The sequence below is a fragment of the Sinohyriopsis cumingii genome, chromosome 9 (assembly GCF_028554795.1).
Source record: "Sinohyriopsis cumingii isolate HCF-2022 chromosome 9, ASM2855479v2, whole genome shotgun sequence".
NCBI classification, from domain to species: domain Eukaryota; kingdom Metazoa; phylum Mollusca; class Bivalvia; order Unionida; family Unionidae; genus Sinohyriopsis; species Sinohyriopsis cumingii.
This window is the reverse complement of record NC_142969.1, coordinates 2,404,331-2,422,553: the sequence shown is the minus strand read 5'-3', so window position 1 is coordinate 2,422,553 and position 18,223 is coordinate 2,404,331. Positions and strand designations below refer to the sequence as shown.

Below are 18,223 nucleotides of genomic sequence, written 5' to 3'. Positions count from 1 at the left end.
CATTTCATATATTTCTCTATTCATAGACAAAACCAGATGTGTGTGTCTCTGTGTGTGATTTGGATTTTTAACATAGCTTTTCACAATTTAACAAAACCAAATAACACATAAGTAAATGTTATAGACATGTTATCATGGATTACAAACGTAACTTGATTCTGCTGTATGGCGTCAGTCCTTAATTCCTTTCGGACCTTTCATACTGCTGTATGGCGTCAGTCCTTAATTCCTCTCGGACCTTTCATACTGCTGTATGGCGTCAGTTCTTAATTCTTTTCGGACCTTTCATACTGCTGTATGGCGTCAGTCCTTAATTCCTTTCGGACCTTTCATGCTGCTGTATGGCGCCAGTCCTTAATTCCTTTTCGACCTTTCATACTGTTGCAAATAGCTTCTTAGCATGAATGGGTGATGGTTGGAACAAGACCAGACTTTCTCGCAATCAGATTCCAATTATTTAATTGAATTGAAGTTTGCTTAGGATTTGTTCTTCATAATAAAATCCAAAAGATTCGGTTCACAGAATAGCCCTTAATGTAGTAACAAGTGAAGTACAAAATAAGTTAATAAGCAGATTATTACCCGGCCTAAGGACAGCAAACTGTTGGCTAACTTGGGTTGGTCCTTTCATTGCCTACATCTGAGGCATAATTAACTACCATACCGCTTTAAATTAACCTAACGGGCTATATACGTTTAGTTTGAAAAGATACCATACGTCACACAACTTATCCACAAATCCATGACTATCCTATTACCTTACATATACATGGTATGGATGGCGTACCGTTGTAGGAACAAAATGTTGTATTATAAATCCCCGTCCATTTCTTATATCAAATACTGCCTGACATTAGGAAATGTTCTTGAGCAAATTCCTGAAGGGAAACAAAATACTCTTCAAATATGATAATATCCTTCTGTGACATAGAGAACCTTGACAAATAGAAGTACGATGGTGCAAATCCAATAAAGAAAGCTTATCGATCAATTTAATGTTAGTGTTCAGTGCCGGAACTAACAGTAGATGCTATCGTATTTCGTCTATTTTGTGATACTGTAATAAAATTAGTAAGTGGATTGCAAAATATAATATTTAACTTCTAGCAAAAATATTGTTAATTTTTAACATGTATCTTTATCGTTTATATATCCACCTTTATTGATTCATATTTATGGTTTCAGAGTTGCTTGTGACTTGTTTAATTGTTTCACAGACCGCTCCGGTGGCCTATTGGTTAGAGCGTCAGCCCCGGATGTGGGAGGTCGTGGGTTCAAACCCCGGCCGAGTCATACCAAATACTTCAAAATATGGTACTAACAGCTGCCTCGCTTGGCGCTCAGCATTAAGAGGTTAGTGTTAGGACTGGTCGGCCTGGTGTCAGAATAATGTGACTGGGTGGGACATCATGCTACATGTCTGCGGCATGATGCCCCAGTGCTAAACATCACTTTAAGCTGTCACAAATTGTTAAAGCTACGTTAAAAATCCAAATACACACACACACACACACACACACACACATACAATTGTTTCACATTACATATATTGCCGAGTCATCATAATTCAACGCGGGAGAACATACTGTTATGTAAGTGCGTGTTCGTTGGCATATTTTGGTGTTTTATCTTTACAACCTCCAAACATTATTTGCCACATATGTATTCAAATGATATTCTTAAATTCTTTGATTTATTTTAAATGAATGTAGTTTGGGACATTTGCAGGGCACCATCAATTCCCTATGCGTTGTTATCCTCTTTTCCTAGTTCCTCAATTCCCTATGCGTTGTTATCCTCTTTTCCTAGTTCCTCAATTCCCTATGCGTTGTTATCCTCTTTTCCTAGTTCCTCAATTCCCTATGCGTTGTTATCCTCTTTTCCTAGTTCCTCAATTCCCTATGCGTTGTTATCCTCTTTTCCTAGTTCCTCAATTCCCTATGCGTTGTTATCCTCTTTTCCTAGTTCCTCAATTCCCTTCCATCTAACTTCTACCCTTACATATACTTTAATTTATCCCTCGTTTGTATTTCCTATTTCATCTCTAACAATTTGATTGAATTTAATGTTTATTTCCCACTCATTCCTACTTCATCTACACGCGTACTGCTTACTAACTAATCTTGTAAGTCTGCTGTATTCTTTTTTCCGACAAAATATATGGCAACGATTTCTAATCTACAGTTGTCAACATAGTCTGTGAATATGTCACATAATTTCGGATATATATATATATATATATATATATATATATATATATATATATATATAGATATAGATATATATATATATATATATATATATATATATATATATATATATATATATATATATATATATATATATACAGATACAGAGAGAGAAAGAGAGAGAGAGATCTTTAATTCAGGCTTAGAACTCCACCAAATTAGCTGCTGTTGATAAATTGTTTGTCCGATCTGTACTGTATTCGAGTGTCTCATTTATGTCATCTATGTAACAAAACAATAACCGCCTTTTCTTTGTTATTGCTGCTAATTTACAGGGAGACACGATGACATTAAACTATTCCAATAATACAAGGCTAGAAAACGTGAGGCAACAAATAAATTGACAGGAGTCTTAAGGAAGAACACTTTCCTGTTTGTGTGCGATATAAGGGTAACACATTGCTTTATAATTTGGCGACGTATGAACAGGCATGTGTCAATTGTTTTAAACCCTGAGTTATTTCGATTTTGTTCTGGATTCATGTCTAGCTTATTCATTGTCGTATACGCCATGTTCCAGCAAAGACTTTAAAAAAACTAATATGTAATATTGTTATTGTATCATTCATGTTCAAACGTGACGAATACACACACCTACATACACAAGGACATAATAATAATAATAATAATAATAATAATAATCTTTCTCGTTGCTCTTGGCAATGCTATTGAAAGATGTGTCTATGTAAAAGTCGTTTGGTACCACGGCTGATTTGAATGCTTCTAATTAGCTAGTTCAAGATTTTCTTTAATATTCGCAAGTTAGGGTATAATATGTAAAGTGTTTCAGGTTTCATTCCCGTCTTTGGATTCCATCATGTCACACTGAGAAACATATTCATGACACTGTATGAAACGTTACACTGAGAAACATATTCATGACACTGTTTGAAACGTTACACTGAGAAACATATTCATGATACTGTTTGAAACGTCACACTGAGAAACATATTCATGACACTGTTTGAGACGTTACACTGAGAAACATATTCATGACACTGTTTGAAACGTCACACTGAGAAACATATTCATGACACTGTTTGAGACGTTACACTGAGAAACATATTCATGACACTGTTTGAAACGTCACACTGAGAAACATATTCATGACACTGTTTGAGACGTCACACTGAGAAACATATTCATGACACTGTTTGAGACGTTACACTGAGAAACATATTCTGACACTGTTTGAAACGTCACACTGAGAAACATATTCATGACACTGTTTGAAACGTTACACTGAGAAATACACTATATCTGACACTTTAATCTCTATGCCACCATATTTGTTTCGTAAGGTACATGGAAGCATAATGCAAACTTAAAGGCATCAATAAATCTTGAAACAGTAAACACTATTGCAAATGTTTAAGATTATGTTGTTGCAGACACGCTTCTAACCGATACAATTAACACGAAGAACTGGGCAAATTTATTGGTAGCCCTTATCATTGCCTGTTTATATATGACGCAAAACAATATTTCATCCAGGATTCTTTCTTTTCGTCGCTTTGTTCGCTTGTAATTTGTCACATGTAGCAATGTGAAACGGACATTTATCTTCATAAAAGTACACAATGTGATACTTCAGGCCTTAGATGCAATGGTTCCGCAACAAATGGTCGTAAATCTGCTTTGAGACAAAAATGATAAGACTTCGACACCTCTGGGTGGAGAAATGAACGCAAACAATGGTGAAACCATTTTCCAATACTGTAATTCATTATAATCCCAGCCAACACACCAAAAGAAAGAAGAGAAATTAAAACAGTATACCTTATCTATCAATGCGTGGAAAAGTGTAATGATTTTCTAATGTTGATCAATAACATTACATGCCCAATTAACTGTAATAGAGATCGTGTGCACTGTAATATTATTAGATTATTTCAGTGTGCTGACTATTTGGTACATGTATTTATTCAAACGAATGATAAACAAACTGAACATAATTAATGAGTCAAAACCATCGTTATAAAGTTGACATAACTGCAACATAATGGACCCCCTAGAATAACTGGTAAACAATGTTTGTCAGCATAACGGATCCTCTAGAATAAATGGTGAACAATGTTGTTTTTTTAGCAAATCGGAACATCTAGATAAAATGAACTATAAATAAAATAAAGTATTTCAAACAAGAGTGACATGATTTTGTTAAATAATGTAGCTCTTACAAACTCGAATTGTAACTGTATACATATGACTTGGTCCACAAGGGAGTTATGCGTTATGACAAGACAACCATTTCAAAATGGCTCCATTCGTTGCTTTTGTTCTCTTTTGTTGCTAAGGTACTGCTTTGGCATCCCGTTCATTATCTTTGAATTATCATGTTGGTAAGCAACGCAATCCTATTCTTTCGCTTTAAATTAGCATGATGGACAATGATGCGAACCTATTAATACGCTTCGAATAGTCATGCTGGATTATGATGCGAACCTATTAATACGCTTCGAATAGTCATGCTGGATTATGATGCGAACCTTTTAATACGCTTTGAATAGTCATGCTGGATTATGATGCGAACCTTTTAATACGCTTTGAATAGTCATGCTGGATTATGATGCGAACCTATTAATACGCTTCGAATAGTCATGCTGGATTATGATGCGAACCTTTTAATACGCTTCGAATAGTCATGCTGGATTATGATGCGAACCTATTAATACGCTTCGAATAGTCATGCTGGATTATGATGCGAACCTATTAATACGCTTCGAATAGTCATGCTGGATTATGATGCGATCATTTTCATATGCTTCGAATAGTCATGCTGGATTATGATGCGATCATTTTCATATGCTTCGAATTCTTATCACACCTTTCAGGTGGTGTAACTAGTTAGAGCGTCCGCCCCAAATACAGTAGTTCGTGAGTTCGAACCTTAGCCAAGTCATATCAGAGACTTGTAAAAATGGAACTAGCAGACGCCTCGCTTGGAGCTCAGCATTGAGAGATTAATGTTTGGACTTTCGGCCTGTTGTCAGGATAATGTGACTGAATTTGACATACTGCAGCATGTCTGCGGCATGATGTCCCAGTGCTAGATATCTCTATAAACTGTTAAAGCTACGATAAAGATCTAAAGAAATGAACTGTAATGCTGGACCTGTTCATACACTTTGAACTGCCATGCTGAATTTTACTGATCCGCTCCGATTTAGGGAAGGGGGTTCTTCCTGGGTTATCCCGGGTATTTTCCTCCCCCAAAATATACAGAACGCCATGTATCCAACAAAATACAAAACATCATTCTCTTTGAACTGCCAGGCGGAATATCGGTGCGAACTTATTCATATGCCTAGAAATGTCATCACGGATAATCAAATGAACTTTATGATTTATTGTATATTGTTTTTTAATTAATTGTTGATTAACATATGGCATTCAGAATTATGCAGCCGCTATGAAAACGATAAAATACCATTAGTCATAATGCATTATATCAAACTAATATCAGATAAAAGTGAACGTAGACACAAAATCTCGATTGTACAGAGGATGGCATTGAGCGACCGCTGTCAGATTATCTTCTTCATGATGGTCAACCGCTATAGCATGACTAATGCGTATGTTTCCCAATCGAAATTCAAGTCGAAGTTGGGAATTTTATCAAATGCAGGAATAAGAATTGAAATATGCGCTTTCCAAAAAAAATTTATATATTTTATATTGAACAAAAAATAAAAGGCTGTATAACGGTACATTTTCGAATAACCTAGATACATGATACATTCAGCAGATAATAAGTAAGAAAGACTGTTGCCTTTAAAAGGCCAGAAGCCGATGGTTGGATACCTAAAATCAGATGAACGCTCAAATAACCTTGCAGAGGAAGGTCCACGAATGTTTTTATAAATATGACCTAATAATGGACGTGAATAAACATATAATATGATTTTCAAATGAACCTGATGTAACATTTTTTAAACGTAATTGCAAAATAAACTTACTGCTCTGCAGAACGGTCGTTGGAGACCTGACAACCCAACTGAAAGACTTTGCTGAAAACATTCTGAAAATTGAATAACACTTTAGTATTAATTTTATATCCGATTTTATATATATATATATATATATATATATATATATATATATATATATATATATATATATATATATATACACACACACACACACACACAACTGTTTTATTATGGTATTAGACTTGTAAGTACCGGTACACATAATGACTAAAACTGTGTTTCATATTTCGCATGAATTGTAAACACAATATTTAATTAAATTTACAAGGAAATGAAACCAAAAAAGAAAAGAATAACACAAAAAACCCACAAAAATCAGAAATACAGTATACTGAGGAAAATATCAAACACATGTAACTGCATTTTACCGACGCCTTATAACATTTTTTTCCAGATATGGCTAAAACGTCCATAGTCCTCGAAAGCTACTGTGCGGAACGTATCTGGGGGTTACACGGGGTTGTCAGCTCAAGCAGTCAGTCACAGTTAGAGTTTTGAAGTCCATAAACCACAATTATGAATAGTGTGAGTCACTAGTATACTTTAAGTAGTAGGAGTCTGACAAAATCTCCAAAAATGTCGGGTGAAATATTGTAGTAAATTGACGAAGGCAAAATGTAATAGTATTTTGTTTCATATCTGCACGATCTTGGAGCACACATTGTACTAAATCATAAATAGTACTTTAGCAGACAGAACTGGGAAATTATCCTGTAAATAATCACCAACGTCTCCTAGTGGTCGAGTTTATCGATGATATTATGCTGCAAAAGTTTCCATATTTATTCCAAATTGAAGACTATATTCCTTGCAAAATTTGTTGTCTAAAGTTCTAACGAACCAAACGTTTAGTAAAGTGTCAGATTTTGCTACTTATCAACCTCGCCCAGAATCGTTAAAACATAAAAAATAAATATAAAGAAAATGATGAAGCGGGATAGAAGGGTGTACAAACATCATTAGAAAGAACGTTGTAAGTTTTAAGATCCCAACGCAAATGCAAACATATTAACCAAGTCTGTAATATATACATACATATATATATATATATATATATATATATATATATATATATATATATATATATATATATATATATATATATATATATATATATATAGATAGATAGATAGATAGATAGATATATAATAGCTTCCACGATGACATTGAACGTAATTAAACCAAACTATAGAAACTTGATCTTCGTATTTTCTTTTATTTATTTTTAAAGGACTTCGGAAGTTGAAAAATATCAAAGACTACAAAAGAATATTAGCAATTTACGAATCGAATTACTAGAATCCTTGTTGGAGAAAATCTTTGGATGAACGAAAACGAAGACGAACATTATCTATCGAAAGACGTAGGTGGAAATCGTGGGTATTGAAAAAATATTGAAAGGTATAATTTTCTCAACAATAATTTCTTATAACCAATTCTTCAAACATATAAAATATGTGCAGTGCCTGACCTTTACATCAATAATCGTCAGACGACACAATGCAAATAATTTTTTTAACAAAGAAGGACGAAACAGATAATGATTACAATGATAATTATAGCAGACGACAACTGAGCCTCAACTTGGTTTACTCCTTAAGGGGTCTAATTCAAAAGAAACGTTTGGAGTGTGTCGGTTTTTATCATTACAGTTTAATCAATACCTCTGCATTTGGGTCCTTCAGCAGTACGGAACAGCGCTCACACTTCAGTAATGTTTGCGCCCTCTGCATAATTTTAGAGATGACGTTGTCCAACGACGTCTGCTCCTCAAACAGATCGTGCACAACCTCAAGCAAAGCCTGAAAGAAAAATCAACGGGAAGTAAACCGAAAGGTATATTACAGTTGACAAATTTAAATATTGTCTATAAACAGAGTCTGTGCGGATGTCGCGTATATCAAAGCATTAATTCAAAAAGTGATATTAGATATTCTTTTCTAATTTATGTAATTTTTATTCACGGCTGTAAATTGTATAGAATATGTTTAGTTATATTTTGCCAACGTGAAAGGGTCTCCTAATAGCGTAAAACTGCATAGGATATATACATAGATCCTTACTTATATTTTGACAATTACTAATAATATTCTTAATAAAATGACTTAATGACGACTTGGAGTTAATTTTTCACTAGCTGATGGAATTCGGATGTTTCTAGAAGAATTCAGAAACTTCCCGTTGGTTGGGCTAGGTGAAATGAATAGGCAATTTTGAAATACATTGAGCAGTAAGATCCGTCACGTGGGGTATATTGTGAAATATAGTCGTAATAGAAGGTGTATATCAGGAGAGAACTTCGAAATCAGATTCATTCCAATTGTGGCGTCATCCTCACTTCTTATTTTCCTGTGGCATTGTTTCAACGTGTTTTATTAAATTTAACCAACATACTTAATTTTTCTAGAAACTAACTTTTGGCGCTCATCCGGGTTATTCTTGGCATCTTATTTTTTTTAAATAAAATAATCTTGTTTAATGGAAAAAATTATTTATCCGTACTATAAGATTTTGAGGCAGAATTTTTTGTTGCGATCGGTTTTTTATTTGGGGTGAAATTATTTAATCCAAATTATTCTTCTCTGGAATAATAAAGTGCTCAATAATATTTGGAAAGTAACATGACTTACACTGAATTCAATTAAGGAAACCTTGTATTATATTCCTGTGAATTCAAACGAGGAAACCTTGGATTATATTACTGTGAATTCAAACAAGGAAATCTTGGATTATGTTGCTGTGAATTAACACAAGGAAACTTTGGATTACATTACTGTGAATTCAAACAAGGAAACTTTGGATTATATTATTGTCATTCAACAAAAGACTGTTGGCATGTCATTACAATTCAGGCCGTTGGTACATTAGTGCATTAGATTTTGCAGGCCATTTCAGGAACATCAACACCTTCAGCGTTGGAAATTATTTGGAATATCACTAAAGTTTATTCAACGCTTTATTGATTAGGACCTAAGTTGAATTTCTAGGATTATTTGGGATTTAATTAGCATTACCGTAAGTTATATCTGTCATTTCATTTTGTGTTCTAAGGAAATAAATAATTTATTGAATTTTACAAAACGTGTTGATTTTCGCTCTTTTCTATTACTTATTTTAAGAAGCCCCGAGTGGCCGAGTGGTCTAAAGCGCTCATCTTTACGGATCACTGCCATCTCACCACTGTCTGCGTGGGTTCGATTTTCGGATTCGGCCAATGTGGGTATGTGAGAAAGCTTGCCAGTAGCTTCTGGTGGGTCGGTGGTTCTTTCCTGGATTTTCCCGGGTTCCTCTTCCACCATTTATATTATCCACCATGTATAGCAGTGGCGTCACTCGGGTTGGTGTCACCCAGTGCGGTAGCTCATGGTGTCACCCCCATGGTTCTCCTTCCGTAACAGACCATACAGAATCCTTAGTAATGTAATTTTGGTGTCACCCCCTCTGTTGGTGTCACCTGGTGCAGTCCGCACCACCCCCCCCCCGCATCCCCCTAGCGACGCCACTTCTGTGCCTGCTAGTCATGTATTTAACTATGATCGGTTATCCGCTTATGAAATCAGACTAGACCGAGCAGTGTGTGCTCTGTAAAATTTGCAATTTTTCATTTTGGTGTCACCCCTCTGAGATGGTGTCACCCGGTGCGGTCCGCACCCCCGCACCCACCTAGCGACGCTACTAATGTATAGCATATCTTGTGCTGAAAATTTGCGTTAGACCGTACAACAACAACAACAACTTAAATTAGGGGTCGTAATGACAGTAAGAAAACAGTGGTTCCAGATAGACAAATCATAACCTGGGTCTGTATTAGAAAAAGAAAATCAGCTGATAGTTTGAGATGGTTCAGAGAGGTGTTCATTTTCAAGAACGTTACTAAAGCATCGGTATTGCATACAGAAGAGTGAATTATTTTTTATTTGCGTTCTGTCGCATACGAGTTGAACAATATGGGGTAGATCACTAATAGTGAAACAGGGTACGTTTATCTCGTTAAGGTTGTAATAGGGGTTAGTGTACATGTGTTGATCAGGGTAGAAAGTACAGTTTGTTACTCTTGTTTCGAGCATTGCTTACCTATGTACGGTCTTGCAGTTGTATCAAATATGGCCTTAAGTGTTAGTTTCAGAGAGGAAATCAATATTGTAATCTCCCATGACAATTTCTTGATTGTTAAAAGATAACGAAACCTTTAGATCGTATTTAGATCGACCAGTCCTTCAACGATGAGAGTGAATTTGAAGGTCTGTAAGCAGTCGATGTTATATGCACGCGTGTATAGCAGACACACTCACATGACGATCTAGCAATTAATTTTCATCTATCTATACAGACATTTCTGATTTCTATGAAAGAAATCAAGGAGTAAAGGAATGATTATAGAGAATTAAAAATATACACCAGACTGGTGTGTATCACGAACTTCCGTCAAATATTGAATATTTTCCTGCGAGCAATTTATTGAAATTATACAATGAGTTTCATTAATATCAGCTGACATAGACACAAATGTAAGATTATATTTAGTGCATGATGAAAATTACTCTTTTATTTTGACCAAACCGCAGACTAGTGCAGAGAGATGACTATAAGGTACTATTATAATAATATCACTTTTAGTCGAAAATACAAAAGTCAAATCATGTTTTTGTCCAATATTTTGTTAACAATGTGTATGTCATTGGCGCTTGAATAAATACATATGTCAAATCATGTTTTTGTCCAATATTTTGTTAACAATGTGTATGTCATTGGCGCTTGAGTAAATACATATGTCAAATCATGTTTTTGTCCAATATTTTGTTAACAATGTGTATGTCATTGGCGCTTGAGTAAATCCTGCAAAATGAAGGTTTGTCGATGTTTGTAAAAGAAGATTTGCTTTGGGGTTTAATTTTTTTAAAAAAATTTTTATTATTTATTTATTAACAAAAGCACACTCTTAAAGACTTGAAGGAATCTGTTTTAAGTCTGAAATTATTTACACTGTGATGTAAACAGTATTCATTTTGGAAAGAGGAGAATCATCTTGAACATAGTCCAGAAATGGGAGATATCAAAATTATTACACTTGTTTTCATTCTTTACCTGTTGATGCAATGTGATTCATGTTAATTTTAAAGTAATCACGGTGACACAATATGATTCCATGCTACTTCAAAGTATCGACGGCCACACACTATGATTTCATACTACTTTCAAAGTACCTGCGGTCACACGAAATGACTTCACATAAAATATGAAGTACTCACAGTCACATGATGCAATTTCCTGCCACTGGAATAGTTCTTGCGATCATGCAGTGTGATTTCATTTTAGTTGTATGGTATCCATAGTTACACGATATTATTTCATGTTAATACTAAAGTAATTGCGGTCACACAATGTGAATTCATGTTACATTTAAAGTAATCGCGGTCACACAATGTGATTTCATGTTACTTTTAAAGTGACCACGTTCATACTAGGATCAACTTCGAAAATTGACCACTCTAACGTGTTAACGATTTGAGAAAATAATAAATTTACCATTTTTATTATGTCACTTTCCACAGCCAGTTACCTGATCAATATCCGTACGCAGAGTACATTTAACCAATATCGGCATAGTACATATCAGTATCGGCATAGTACATAACAATATCGGCATAGTACATATCAATATCGGTATAGTACATATCAATATCGGCCTAGTACATATCAGTATCGGCATAGTAAATATCAATGTCGGCATAGTACATATCAATATCAGCATAGTACATATCAGTATCGGCATAGTATATATCAGTATCGGCATAGCACATATTAATATTGGCATAGTGCATATCAACATCGGCATAGTACATATCAATATCGCCATAATACATATCAGTATCTATTTTAGTACAGCTTATCAGTATCTGGATAGTTCAATCCATCTACAGAAATTGTTATGCTGTCAAGCATTGCCGCGCAAAGGTGAAATTAAACTATAGTCTTTAAAGAGCTACCCAAGACATATACATTGTGACAATTATGGGACAAAAACTCACATGAATTGTGGCTTGATTGAAGTATTTCAAATCAGATACCAAATTAACTGTGGAATTGAGTCAATAATAGGTTGGGTACCAATGACATTGACACACGGTGTATGGAAACATCAAAATATTATTTTCTAAATAGGAAAGGGAGACAACAGTTTGAGACAGGATTCAGCGTTTATCAAGCAATCACGTGCTTAAATTCTGACGCGACTCAGAATTATGACGTTTGAGTTGCCAGGGATTGGATGCTAACCAATCAGACGTCAGTAGTTTGATAAGAGTCAGCATTGCAGTATTATAATGTTTCCATAGTTTATCTTGTCACATGACATAAAACAATCCATTCCGTTAAGCGTAGTTAAGCTCAAAACAACCCTCTCATATGACGTGGTTAAGCTTCGACAACCGTCCATTTTTGTTGTGGTTATGCTCAAACATAGGAATTAGGCGAAACTGGGCATTAGAATTATCATATTTATTTATTTTAACTCGTTTTACTACGACCCAATATCAAATCAATCAAGGCTAGAATCGCCGCTTTTGTAAATCCTTACTTTGTTTCTCTCATACTCTTTGGAGTACGCCTCGAAGATCTGTGCATTGTAGATGGCAATTCCACAAAATGTCAGGTAAGCCGTCAGCAACTGAAAAAAAAACAACAACATGTACTAACCAGCATCGAATTCGATGCTGTAACAATATAATGTAATTAATACTGAGTTTGCTCCTGCGACAATAAACCTAATTAATACTGAAGTTGGTGCGGCGACAAAGTAATCTAACTAATATAGAATCTGATGCTGTGACAACATAATCTAATTAATATCGAATCTGATGATGTGATAACATAATCTAAATAATATCGAATCTGATGATGTGACAATATAATCTAATTAATATCGAATCTGATGATGTGATAACATAATCTAATTGATATCGAATCTGATGATGTGATAACATAATCTAATTAATATTGAATCTGATGATGTGACAACATAATCTAATTAATATCGAATCTGATGCTGTGATAACATAATCTAATTAATATCGAATCTGATGCTGTGACAATATAATCTAATTAATATCGAATCTGATGATGTGATAACATAATCTAATTAATATCGAATCTGATGATGTGATAACATAATCTAATTAATATCGAATCTGATGATGTGATAACATAATCTAATTAATATCGAATCTGATGCTGTGATAACATAATCTAATTAATATCGAATCTGATGCTGTGATAACATAATCTAATTAATATCGAATCTGATTATGTGTTAACATAATCTAATTAATATCGAATCTGATGATGTGATAACATAATCTAATTAATATCGAATCTGATTATGTGATAACATAATCTAATTAATGCTGAAGTTGGTGCGGTGACAAAGTAATATAATATAGAATCTGATGCTATGACAACATAATCTAATTAATATCGAATCTGATGCTGTGATAACATAATCTAATTAATATCGAATCTGATTATGTGATAACATAATCTAATTAACATCGAATCTGATGCTGTGATAACATAATCTAATTAATATCGAATCTGATTATGTGATAACATAATCTAATTAATATCGAATCTGATGCTGTGATAACATAATCTAATTAATATCGAATCTGATTATGTGATAACATAATCTAAATAATATCGAATCTGATGATGTGACAACATGATCTAATTAATATCGAATCTGAGTATGTGATAACATAATCTAATTAATATCGAATCTGATGATGTGATAACATAATCTAATTAATATCGAATCTGATTATGTGATAACATAATCAAATTAATACTGAAGTTGGTGCGGTGACAAAGTAATATAATATAGAATCTGATGCTATGACAACATAATCTAATTAATATCGAATCTGATGCTGTGATAACATAATCTAATTAATATCGAATCTGATTATGTGATAACATGATCTAATTAATATCGAATCTGATGACGTGACAACTTAATCTAATTAATATCGAATCTGATGATGTGATAACATAATCTAATTAATATCGAATCTGATGCTTTGATAACATAATCTAATTAATATCGAATCTGATGCTGTGACTACATAATCTAAATAATATCGAATCTGATGATGTGATAACATAATCTAATTAATATCGAATCTGATTATGTGACAACATAATCTAATTAACATCGAATCTGATGCTGTGATAACATAATCTAATTAATATCGAGTCAGATGATGTGACAACATAATCTAATTAATATCGAATCTGATGATCTGACAACATAAACTAATTAATATTTCACACAAGAATTATCCATGCAGTGGTCTAATTGTGGCAACACAGTTCGATGGGCAACAATATATGAGCAATTTAGGGACAGAATCCTCCCCTTAGAATTCTCATAAGATAATTCTAAATGACACATTGATCACGTGCCAAGGCTTGAGGTTGACGTCTCGAATTTTTACGGTATCGTGAGTTGCGTTACCTTACCTACGGTTTCTATGTAGTTTGGGTTTTGATTACATAATCTACAAAGTCGTGGAAAGCTAAGGACATGGGGAGTACGACCATGATGGTGTATGTGTGTGTGTGTGTGAGAGAGACAGACAGACACACAGACATATATAGAAAGAGACAGATAAAGGAGCAGAGTGTGGTAGACAGACAGACAGACAGACAGAGAACTAGAGGACTATGATTCCGAATAAAGGGTTAGAAACCTGTGGTAAGATAAACAATATAAGAATATGTGCTAAATTTTGATTCTTGTAAATGACGTCCTAATTACAAAAGGCTTTAAATCTATGAAAACGACTTTGCTATCTTTGGTCTACTGCAAAAAAGCTTTGACACGTTTTCATTACTATGCTGCCAAAAATTAGGATTTACGGTCCAAATAATTAGGTATAACCTCCAAATAATTAGGTATAACCTCCAAATAATTAGGTATAACCTCCAAATAATTAGGTTTAGGCTCCAAATAGTTAGGTATAACCTCCAAAAGGTTAGGTATAAGCTATTTAAGTATGGGAGGAGAGATTATTTAGAGATATCCAAATGTTACTTAGAAATATGAAATTGTGTTTAACTAGGCGTAGGTATAGAAAGTATTAAGCGAGATAAAAAGGACTCATAAAAATACGTGTTTTCTTTTAATTTTGATATTAAATCGTCTGATGATTTTGTAACTAGTATTGTGGTTTTTACAAGTAGAGGCTTTGTTTGATTTGCTAGGTTTGTCTTCGGAAGTAAATTTATTAACATCAACCGATCACACTATATCCTGTCTTTGTTCTTAGTTTAACCTATCCCTCATTATACATGCAGACAAAAATAAAATCTTCTATCACAGTTTAGAAAATCTACATCGCAGGTTGAGTGAAGATCTTATTCTGACAAATGGGAACCGGATGTAGATTAATAGACAACCAAACTGTAGCTTTCCGTAACGGATGACAATTTTCGTAAAATGAAATCTGGTTCATATAAATTAACAAGTCGATTTTGCTGATGCACTTTGTTCTGTTGGACAGCTATGTAATAATATATTCACGCCAACCCAGAAACAGTCTTAAACTCAGGGAAGCAGGGCTCTTTGTACATGGGAATACAATATCAAATAATGAAATAATATAACAAAATGTCACTTGATATTTTCTTTTTCGGTTTATTTTTATTTTTTTGCTTCTTAAAGATGTAGCGAAGTATTTCAGAATATGGAAAGGCAGTTAGATACGTTCAACCTGCCGATACATCCCAAAGACAATTACAATACGCAAAGGAAAACCTTCAATCGCATATTCTCTTTCAACAAGGAGCAATACTTTTAATAAGCAATACGAATGTTTAAATTGTGATTGAATTTTTTGAAGAGTGGCAAATGTACTTTTGGAGCATGCTGTGATGTTTTTATTCCAACACAAATTAACAATGTAATTTTTGTTTGTCATTGAAAATGAATTGAAGCCAATAATCGATGCGTGTTTTATGGCTTCATGACAGTTTGAGATGAAAATTGATCTTCGAAATTCGTCAAACAATTAATTGTTGATAATTTTGTTGACGATTTGAATTACAAAATTTAAATCATCATCATACAAACACTTTATAGCAGGTTAAAAAAATATTGGAGATAGTATTTTTTTCTTCTGAAACTCAAGCACAAATATTGAAAATTACATCAAATACAAATAATAATTAGGCTACTGAACACACATATGAAACACAGACAGACAGACAGACACACACACACACACATACACACACACACACACACACACACACATATATATATATATATATATATATATATATATATATATATATATATATATATATATATATATATATATATATATATATATATATATATATATATTTGTGTGTGTATGGAATTATTCTAATTGTAAAATCTTTACAAACTGTCACATAATGGAAACATCGAGGACCTGAGAAATGTATACATTTTTACCTTTTTTAATAAAGTTACGCAATAACGTTACTTAGGCATTCTCCTGTACATCTGGATATTTGCTTTGAGTGTGCCCTCAGCGAAGAGCTGTGTATGTTAAATCTGCCTAACGCATTCATGATTAAGTACCTTGATTCACTGTTTATTTAATCATATTAGGCACCATGTTTACATAAACCTTCATAGTACATTACAGAATATTATCCAAGAATAAAAAGCTCAATGATAACACTCTCAGTACTGTGCAAACGCACCAAATGGAACTATTTCACATCTAAAGACAGCCTCATTTCGGTGTAAATGTACTAAACGAAACTACTTCACGCCTACATAAATCCTCAATACAGTGTAAATGCACCAAATGGAACTATTTCACGTCAACATAAATCCTCAATACAGTGTAAATGTACTAAACGAAACTACTTCACGCCTACATAAATCCTCAATACAGTGTAAATGTACTAAACGAAACTACTTCACGCCTACATAAATCCTCAATACAGTGTAAATGTACTAAACGAAACTAATTCACGCCTACATAAATCCTCAATACAGTGTAAATGTACTAAACGAAACTACTTCACGCCTACATAAATCCTCAATACAGTGTGAATGTACTAAACGAAACTACTTCACGTCTACATAAATCCTCAATACAGTGTAAATGTACTAAACGAAACTACTTCACGCCTACATAAATCCTCAATACAGTGTAAATGCACCAAATGGAACTATTTCACGTCTAAAGACAGCCTCGTTTCGGTTTAAATGTACTAAACGAAACTACTTCACGCCTACATAAATCCTCAATCCAGTGTAAATGTACTAAACGAAACTACTTCACGACTACATAAATCCTCAATACAGTGTAAATGTACTAAACGAATCTATTTCACGCCTACATAAATCCTCAATACAGTGTGAATGCACCAAATGAAACTATTTCACGTCTAAAGACAGCCTCATTTCAGTGTAAATGTACTAAACGAAACTACTTCACGTCTACATAAATCCTCAATACAGTGTAAATGTACTAAACGAAACCATTTCACGCCTACATAAATCCTCAATACAGTGTAAATGTACTAACGAAACTATTTCACGCCTACATAAATCCTCAATACAGTGTAAATGTACTAAACGAAACTATTTCACGTCTACATAAATCCTCAATACAGTGTAAATGTACTAAACGAAACTAATTCACGCCTACATAAGCAGCAGAGGGGGCGAATCGGACATTTTGTCCAATCGTCATTTGGCTTAATTAATACCTTCTGCACTCAGCGGATCCAGCGTCGTCAGCGCCTGGTAAAAAAAAACGACGTCGTCGTCGGGGGGGTTGTCCGGAACGTCATTTAGTTTAATATTCCTTCTGCACTCAGCGATCCCAGTGTCGTCAGCGTCGGGTAAAAAAGCGCGACGACCGCGTCGATGTCATCGCCCCCTCTGCTGCTAAGTGGCTATTTACAATGATTTTACAA

General features: G+C 34.0%; 1 protein-coding gene across 2 annotated transcripts in view; it reads right to left on the bottom strand.

Moving 5' to 3' along the window:
- The window catches only part of LOC149791173 (dual 3',5'-cyclic-AMP and -GMP phosphodiesterase 11A-like), a 325,685-nt gene that overhangs the window by 70,489 nt on the left and 236,973 nt on the right, over positions 1 to 18,223 (bottom strand). For both annotated transcript variants that reach the window (XM_089969623.1, XM_089969625.1), the window contains exons 4-6: positions 12,819 to 12,908; positions 7,906 to 8,043; positions 6,209 to 6,270 (exon numbers count right to left, since the gene is read on the bottom strand). In XM_089969623.1, coding sequence (XP_089825749.1) covers positions 6,209 to 6,270; positions 7,906 to 8,043; positions 12,819 to 12,908 — 290 coding nt within the window. The remainder of the gene's footprint in view (positions 1 to 6,208; positions 6,271 to 7,905; positions 8,044 to 12,818; positions 12,909 to 18,223) is intronic.